Raw genomic sequence first — 9091 nt, 5'->3', positions numbered from 1 at the left:
ATGGCAGAGAGGAATCACACTGTCGTGACCGAGTTCGTCTTGCTGGGATTCACACAAAACCCAAAGCTGCAAGTCGTCCTCCTTGTCATATTTCTGTTCATATACCTGCTGACCCTTGTAGGGAACCTCACCTTGGCCACCTTAATCAAGATGGACTCCCGGCTTCACACCCCCATGTACTTTTTCATCAGCAACCTGGCCCTCCTAGATGTCAGTTACACCACAATTCTCACATCCAGCACGCTGATGACTTTACAGTCTGCGAGGAAAGCCATTTTGTTCACTGAGTGTGCTCTCCAGTACTTCTTCTTATGCATCGCATTGACCTGTGAATGCTACCTCTTGGGGGTCATGGCCTACGATCGCTTCATGGCCATCTGCAACCCACTGCTCTACACTGTCATCATGTCCACACGATTCTGCATGACACTGGTGCTGGGGTCATACCTAGTGAGCTGCCTGAATGCAGTCGTTCAAACTATCTTTATATTCCGGTTGTCCTTCTGCCACTCCAATGTCATCAATCACTTCTTCTGTGACGTGCCCCCTCTCCTGAAGCTGTCCTGCTCGGACACCCGCACCACAGAACTTGTACATTTCGCCTGTACCGCTGTGGTGGTAACATCGACTCTCTTGATCATCCTTGTCTCCTATATATACATTGTGGTTGCCATCCTCAAGATTAACTCCTCCAAGGGCCAACGCAAAGCTTTCTCTACCTGCACCTCCCACCTAGCAGCCATCTTCATTTTCTACGGAACAGGCTCTTTCATGTATTTGCGGCCCAGTTCAAAGTACCTCATGGACTATGACAAAATCATCTCTTTGTTTTATACCTATGTGATCCCCATGCTGAACCCCCTGATCTACAGCATGAGGAACAAGGAAGTGAAAGAGGCCTTTACAAGGATGTTAGGTCGGAAGATGTGTTCGTGGTGAATTTGAATGTTGGGAATGGGTTTAAAGAAGAAGCGGGAGAGACGAGGGGAGGGAGTTCTCTACATCACTCGTTTGATGTTTGTGGATAATCAATCTTGTGCCTCCTACGTCTAAGGGTACGTCTATACTTGCTCCCTTGTTTGAACCACGGATGAAAATGTAGCCAACCAAAATTGCTAATGAAGTGGGGATTTAAATATCCCGCACTTCATTAGCATAATCTCGCCCATGCGCTATTCCGTTTGCCAGCTGATTCGAACCAGGAAGTGCGCGCCGGGACGCGTTAGTTCAAACAAAACCCCTTAGTTTGAATCACAGCTGACAAAAAAAGGGAAGTAACCTTATTTCGAACCAGCACACCGGCGAGATCATGCTAATGAAGCATGGGATATTTTGAATGCCTGCATTTGCATCCCTAGTTCGAAGTAGGGTGTAAGTGCAGACATTCCCAAACAGAAAAGAGACAGAATCACCAAATCAAGTATATTCCTCAAAACTGACATAACTGAGCGACTCTTGAAAGAGACTGAGTCAAGGGGAGCAAGAAAAATAGGCTGACCCTGGAACAGGATTGCTTCTCAATAAACCTTACAGAAAAGAGATAAAACAGAGACATTTGGAGTAGCGCTTTGCTTTGGCATAGCTAAATCAATGTTTAAGTGTTAGAAACAAGAAGAAAATGTGTCAAATAACATTGACTGTAACAAATTGACTATAGCTGTTTTTGTTAAAACTTAGCAAATTAAAAGTTTATAGGGATGAAGAAAAAAATACACTTGATGAAATTCCCACTTAAAAAAATTACTACAAAAAAAATAAAAGGGAAAAGTTTTAACAATCCCCTTTTTTAAGAAATCCAAAATAAACATTAACTTCATAAAAATAACACTGTATTTTTGAAAAATACAATAATTTAAGTGAAGCATGTACCTTTTCCTTATTTTACAAAAAATTAATTGACTTAAGGATGTGAGCTGCTAATATTTTATAATAATAATAACTGAATGTGGGTTTTATTATTTGCCTTTTAGATTTTAAAAATTTGAGACATTCACACCAGTGAATAATTTGGAGGACTCTGGTCATGTTTAGAAGATTCCATTGCAGAATTATACCTACAGTAAAAGACATGTCTCAATGACCCATTTTAGAGAATTTCTTCACTGTCTTACACAATGCTAGTCCACTCGTGTACAACTTTGTACTTAACCATCAGCAGCCCATTCTGTTTCATCTTTGTATGAGTTTGTTCCTCTAAGGATCAGTTGACAGAATTACATACAAACAAAACATCCTCATTAGAAGTAAATGACTTCAGCCAAGTTACATTTACTCAGAATTTGGCCCTCTATGTGCCTCTGGGATAGAAAGGACAAACACAGGCATGATGTTGAGGCTATTGCATTAAATTTATCAATGTTTTCTGTATGTTGGTGAGCAAAAACTCAGGAAACATGACAATGTCAGACTGTCATATGAAAAGGTGTGCAGAGACTATGCAAAGCTCTTTGTATCAATACGTGTTATATGCATTTGTGTGTTCTGGTTTCACTGGGTGGGTTTCCCGTGGAATCTGGACTCACTAGAGGGTGAGGCCATGTCTACACTAAAAGGCAAGATCAAATCAAGATATGTATGTTAATTACATAGCTGGAGTCAATGTACCTTGTTTTGAGTTTTCCCTTCATCCCCTCAGCAGGAGATCAATGGGAGAAAATACTCCTGTCAGCTTCCGTTACTCCTCACAGGCTCAGGAATACTGGCTGCCGATGGGAACACCCTCTGAGTTTGATTTAGGGAGTCTTAACAAGACTTGCTAAATCAAACTGTGGAAGATCAATCGTGGAAGCATTAATCTTCCATTTAGTGAAGATCTAACCTAACTAATGCAAAAGCTAGGGTTTGACACTTTGCCTTTTGGGAAAAGTGGCAGTAATTGTTTTTGCCTGTTTGAAGAGACCTGAAAAATAGTCTTTAAAGTATAAAGGTTGGATTGAAACCAAGCTGAGGGGCCTTGATTTTGACAAAATCATAGACTATTAAGCTTTGAAGAGACCTCAGGAATTGTCTGGTCCAACATACCTGCTCAAAGTTGGAATAACTCCAATGAAACTGTCTTGCAAACTCGCACAAACCATTCATCAAGGGGGCAAAACATAGGTGGAGGGATTTGAATACTAAAAGCTACCAGGTCTCCATATGGAAGATGTTTGGCTCTTCATGAGGCAGATGTGCTTTCCTTAGACCCTTTTATGGTTATAAGATATATTTTATCAGTAAGGCTTTTTGTCTTTACATAGAGGCAGGTTGCTTTGTGAAAGCTGGTTGGTCACTGAGATTCAATGGCATAGCTTTTGAGAGAGAATGCAAATTCAGGAGCTGGACTAAGGTCAGACCTGCTGTGATAGAATCATAGAGCTGGAAGAGACCTCAGAAGGTCATCAAGTATGGCCCCCTGAACAATGCAGGACCAATCCAAACTAAATCAACCCAGCCAGGGCTTTGTCAAGCCAGGACTTAAAAACCTCTAGGGGTAGAGATTCCACCCCTCCCTAGGTAACCCATTCCAGCGCTTCCCCACCCTCCTAGGGAAAGAGTTTTTCCTAATATCCAACCTAGACCTCCCCCACTATAACTTGAGACCATTCTTCCTTGTTCTGCCATCCATCACTACTGTGAACAGCCTGTCTCCATCGTCTTTGGAACCCCCCCTTCAGGCAGATGAAGGCTGCTATCAAATCCCCCCTCACTCATCTCTTCTGCAGACTATCCAAATCCCTCAGTCTCTCATCATAGGTCATTTGCTCCAGCCCCATAATCATTTTGGTCGCCCTCCACTGAACCCTCTCCAATGCGTCCACATTCTTTCTATAGCGGGGGGCCCAGAACTGAACACAATATTCCAGATGTGGCCTCACCAGAGCCGAATAAAGGGGAATAATCACTTCTCTGGATCTGTTGGCAATGCTCTTCCTAATGCACCCTAATATGCCATTAGCCTTCTTGGCTACAAAAACATAAGAACGGCCGTACTGGGTCAGACCAAAGGTCCATCTAGCCCAGTATCCTGTCTGCCGACAGCGGACAGCACCAGGTGCCCCAGAGAGGGTGGACCGAAGGCAATGATCAAGCGATTTGTCTCCTGCCATCCCTCTCCAGCCTCTGACAAACAGAGGCCAGGGACACCATTCCTATCCCCTGGCTAATAGCCTTTTATGGACCTAACCTAAGGGCACATGATTGACTCATATCCAGCATCTCATCCACTGTAATCCGCAGGTCCTTTTCTGCTGATCTGCTACTTAGCCATTGAGTCCCCAGCCTGTAACAATGCTTGGGATTCTTCTGTCCCAAGTGCAGGACTCTACACTTGTCCTTGCTGAACCTCATCAGATTTCTTTTGGCCCAATCCTCTAATCTGTCAAGATCACTCTGGACCCTATCTCTGTCCTCCAGCAAATCTCTCTCTCCCCTTAGCTTGGTGTCATCTGCAAACTTGCTGGGGGTACAATCCATCTCCTCATCCGGATCATTAATAAAGATGTTGACCAAAATCGGTCCAAGAACTGATCTTTGGGGCCCTTTCAGGGCCTATATCCTAATTCCCAGGCCAAGTGTCTCCCTGCCCTGAGAGAGGTGATGGCTAGACACCTGAGGCATTAAGTCACAGATAATACAATTTCCTGTGGTGCCCTTAGAAATCTTTATGATATGAAGTTCAAAGCTTATGTAGTATTGCGGGCTATGATAGCATATAATATCTCCAGGGGGGAGTTCTGATATGAGGCCTGGGAGTTCAAAGGACTACACTGAACATGCCCCCAGACAAGAATGGACTCTTTTTGGGGACAATAAGTGTGAAGTGGATTTCCTGAGAAATATATAGATAGAGGTTAATGCAAATTCCCCATCTCCAATTATGCAAAAAATAAAAGTCTTTTCATGATATACCCCAAGGAAAGGCTCTTTTCTTTCTGATTAGCTGGTCCTGGAGATCAAAGACTTGAATTGTATAGAGGTGCACGTCTCTGCCCAAGAGAAGTGATGGCCAAAGGGCTGGTAGACTAGAATGTGCTGGACCGTGGAAGGGGAAATACAAGTGCAGTTGCCCTGAAATGTGACAAGAGCATCCTCCAAGCAGACCATAGAAATGGTTACTTTGAAAACATCACATCTGTGTCTGATATTGGCGTTGGAAGGGGATAGCCACAGAAAGGGAACGGGCAGATTTGTAAGGGATACTTAGCCCATCCTGTGCAATCAGCTGCTTTGGTAGGAGAGATTTCCACCAGTGTTCCCTTTAATTTTTTCCCTTCCTGTTCACAATAAAGTTTGTGATGTGTGGATGTGCACCACCGGTAGAAACTCATGTTGCTGACTATGGGCGCTCTGCTAATCTGTCGGGTGGCTTTAGGCTATGTCTACACTAGCCCCCTAGTTCGAACTAGGGAGGATAATGAAGCATACCAAAATTGTAAATCAAGCCTGGGATTTAAATATCCCACGCTTGATTTGCATGTTCCCAGCTGGTTGCCATTTTCGAATTCCACTAGCCCGGAGTAACTGCCCGCGTCTACATGCAGCAGTTAAACGGAAGTCCATTTTAAAGCCCTTACTCGAATTAGCTGGTAATCCTCCTGCAAGGAGGTTTACCAGATAATTCGAATTAGGGGCTTTAAATCGGACTTCCATTTCACTGCCATATGTAGACGCGGGCAGTTACTCCGGGCTAGTGGAATTCTAAAATGGCGACCAGCCGGGAACATGAAAATCAAGCGTGGGATATTTAAATCCTGGGGTTGATTTGCAATTTCGGTATTCTTCATTAGCCTCCCTAGTTTGAACTAGGGGGCTAGTGTAGACATACCCTTAGAATCTCTCCTGAGTGATTTGCACGAGCGCTCAGCTTACAGGGAACAGTGATTCCCACCTTGGCCAGGAAGGGGTTAAAGAATTTCTCTGGACAAATTCAGCCCCAGCATGGCCCACCTGTGCAGCAGCTTGCCCCCGGAGGAGGGAGGCTCCAAGCCCAGTGCTGCGTGGCGGTAAGAGGGACGTAGAGCTACAGCTCCCTCACCCCACAGAGCTCATGCTTGACCAGCTGGCCCTCTGGCCCTCTGCAGAGATGGAGGAAAACATCTGTAGTTTGCTTGTCACTGGCACCCAAGAGGCCCATCCTCATAGTGTAGACAGAGCCTTGCAAACACTCACAGAGATAGGAACTCAGCTCCCTTCACATGGGGGCTCTCATGGGCCACATCCAGCCAGCAGATTATCTTTCACTAGCCCTGGGGTAGGAGCAAGCTGTGGGCTTGGGAACTTGGCAGGAGGGTGGGGGAAGGGAATGCAGAGGACTGGGGTACAGAGTCTGGGCTTGGAGGGAGCTGCTGACCTAACTCTGTGCCTTCGTGGGTCCCAATATGGTCTCCTGCTGATCCCATTGGCTGTAACTTTGGCCAATGAGAGCAGCAGGGAAAGCCCATCATTATACTGGTGTTCCCCCCAGCAATCTGGGTGGCAGGGAAGTGAGAAATGCAGCATAGAGCCACTTCTTCTGCTTTCTCTTCACACTCTCTCCTGCTTCCCCCTTCCCCACTAAGAAAGCCCTTGATTATATCGCTGTTCCCCCAGCTGATCTGAGAAATGCAGCATGGTTCTGCTCGCTGCCTCTTTTGAGCTGGTTTAGTGGGGTTGGGGCTTGGCCAAAACAAGGCCAGAGTGCTGCGTGCTCCCTGCTCCAAAGGTGTGTGTGTGGGGGCGGGGGGAGACATACTGCACTTTGAGAGCCACTGCCTTAAGCCCGTTGCAAAATCCAGCCTAAATAATTAACTGCAACTTTGTGCTGAATTCAAAGTCGGGGCTCTTTGAGTGTCTGGAGCACTGGCCATCACTCCCTTTGTGAGGTTTCTTACTACCCTGGTGAGGAATCTCAGTGAGACTTTCCTGGAGATTGTCTTAGTCTGGATCAGTTCCTCACTTCTCACTCCAGGGGATTTATTATCCATATTTCTGCCAGACCCCTGGATGCAGGAGACCCAAGACTTCAATGAACCCAAAGTTAAAGCAATTCAACCTGCAATTTTTAGAGTTTCTATCCCACAAAATATATTTGACATCTTCACTTTTTGTCTTGAATTTAATCAAAGGAGGTAGAGAAGAAGACAGAAATTATCTTATTGCCTCTATACAAAACCATGGTACGCCCAGATCTTGAATACTGCATACAAAGGTGGTCGCCTTATCTCAAGAAAGACACATTATCATAGGAAAAAGTTCAGAAAAGGGGAACAAAAATGATGGGTTTAGAACGGCTCCTATATGAAGAGAAATTAAAAAGATTTGGACTTTGCATCTTAGAAAAGAGGAGATGACGGGGGATAGGATAGAGGTTTAAATAATCATGGTTGGTGTGGAAAAAGTGAATAAGGGACAGTTATTCACTTGTTCCCATAACATAAGATCTAGGAGTCATCACATAAAATTAATTGGTAGCACTTTTAAAACAAAGAAAGGGAAGATTTTCTTCATATAGCACACAGCCTGTGGAACTCCTTGCCATAGGATGTTGTGAAGACCAAAACATTAACAGGGCTCAAGAAAGAACTTAATAAATTCAGGGATGTTAGGTCCATCAATGGCTATCAGCCAGCATGGGTGGGAATTGTGTTCCTAATCTCTGTTTGTCAGAGGCTGGAAAACGGTGATAAGGGAGGGATTACTTGATGGTTCCCTATTTTGTTCATTCCCTCTGGGGCATCTGGCATTGGCCACTGTCAGTAGACAGGCCCCTGGGCTAGATGGACTTTTGCACGTTCTTATGATTTTTTTAAAAACGTCAACATTTTCCAAATCGGAAAAATTCCGTTTTCAGGCCAGCTCTTCTCACTTCTGTTCATGATTATATCAAGAAACTTTTTCTATTCATGATTATATCAAGAAACTTTTTGTATGGGAGACAGTTGACCTACGCAACTCCACATATTGCATTCAACATACCTTCGGTCAAATTTCTGCATCCCCAATGCAAAAAATCAATGGGAGAAACTCTCCCATCAACTTCCCTTGCTCCTCATGACCCTGTGCAGTAATGGGGTCAACAGGAATCACATCAGTAGCTGATTAAGTGAGTCCTTACTAGATACACTAAAAGGAACTCCAGGAGATTGATCTCCAGATCATCGATTTCTGGGTAAGTGAAGACAAGTCCTTAGATCCAGTGAGGAATAATTTTCTGGTATATTGTCCTTCTCAGAGCATCCTTCACCTCCTTGTTCCTCAGGCTGTAGATCAGGGGGTTCAACAAAGGGATCACCAAGGTATAGAAGACAGACACCACTTTGTCGTAATCTGATGGGTTGCCGGAGGTGGGCCGAAAGTATATGAAGAACAGAGCCCCGTACAAAATGGACACGGATGTCAGGTGAGAGGCGCAGGTGGAGAAGGCTTTACGTCTGCCCTCATTGGAGCGGATGTGCAAGATGGCCAGCATGATAGAAATGTAGGAGACAAGGATGACCAGGGAAGTGCTCATTCCAGCTAAAGCAGTAAAGACACAATGCACAATGTCACCCCTGAGAGTGTCCGAGCAGGAGAGCTTCTGGAGCGGAGCGATGTCACAGAAGAAATGATTGATTATGTTGGGACCACAGAAGGACATGTTGAACAAGGTGCTTGTGTGCACCACAGTATTAATAGAAGCATACAAATAGGATGCTGCTACTAGTCGTATACAGACCTTCGGGGACATAATGAGCGTGTACAGCAGCGGCTTGCAAATGGCTACAAAGCGATCGTACGCCATCACGGCCAGAAGCGAAACCTCAGAGTACGCACAGAAGGAGTGAAAGAAAAACTGTGTGGAACAGCCAGCAAAAGAAATGACTTTATACTCCACTAAGAAGTTCACCAATGTCTTAGGGGCAATAGTGGAAGAATATGTGATGTCCACAAGAGACAAGTTACTGAGAAAAAAATACATGGGAGTATGTAGCCGCGTCTCTATCATGATTAAAGTGATCATGCTGAGATTCCCCACGAGGCTCATGGTGTAGATCAGCAGAAACATCCCAAAGAGGACAGCTTGCAGTGACCGACTGCCTGGGAATCCCAGAAGGATGAATACGGACGCTCCACTGTCATTGCCTTGTGCCAT

The 9091-nt window shown here is 44.8% G+C and overlaps 2 protein-coding genes across 2 annotated transcripts; one reads left to right on the top strand and one right to left on the bottom strand.

The window, feature by feature from the left end:
* On the top strand, positions 1-939 carry LOC102461352 (olfactory receptor 5AR1-like). The gene has a single exon (XM_006111824.2). It carries the CDS (start codon positions 1-3, stop codon positions 937-939), a length of 939 nt encoding a protein of 312 aa, XP_006111886.2.
* A 7207-nt stretch (positions 940-8146) lies between these two features.
* On the bottom strand, positions 8147-9091 carry LOC102461593 (olfactory receptor 5AP2-like). Its single transcript, XM_006111825.2, has one exon. The coding sequence runs from the start codon at positions 9089-9091 to the stop codon at positions 8147-8149; it is 945 nt and encodes a 314-aa protein (XP_006111887.2).

Source organism: Pelodiscus sinensis, chromosome 4 (assembly GCF_049634645.1).
Source record: "Pelodiscus sinensis isolate JC-2024 chromosome 4, ASM4963464v1, whole genome shotgun sequence".
Classification (NCBI taxonomy): Eukaryota; Metazoa; Chordata; order Testudines; family Trionychidae; genus Pelodiscus; species Pelodiscus sinensis.
Note: the sequence above shows the minus strand (reverse complement) of the source record. Positions and strands in the feature narration are given on the sequence as shown.

Excerpts from the sequence above, each read along its gene's own strand:
- LOC102461352 (XM_006111824.2), top strand. The coding sequence starts at position 1 with ATGGCAGAGAGGAATCACACTGTCGTGACCGAGTTCGTCTTGCTGGGA.
- LOC102461593 (XM_006111825.2), bottom strand. The coding sequence starts at position 9,091 with ATGGCACAAGGCAATGACAGTGGAGCGTCCGTATTCATCCTTCTGGGA.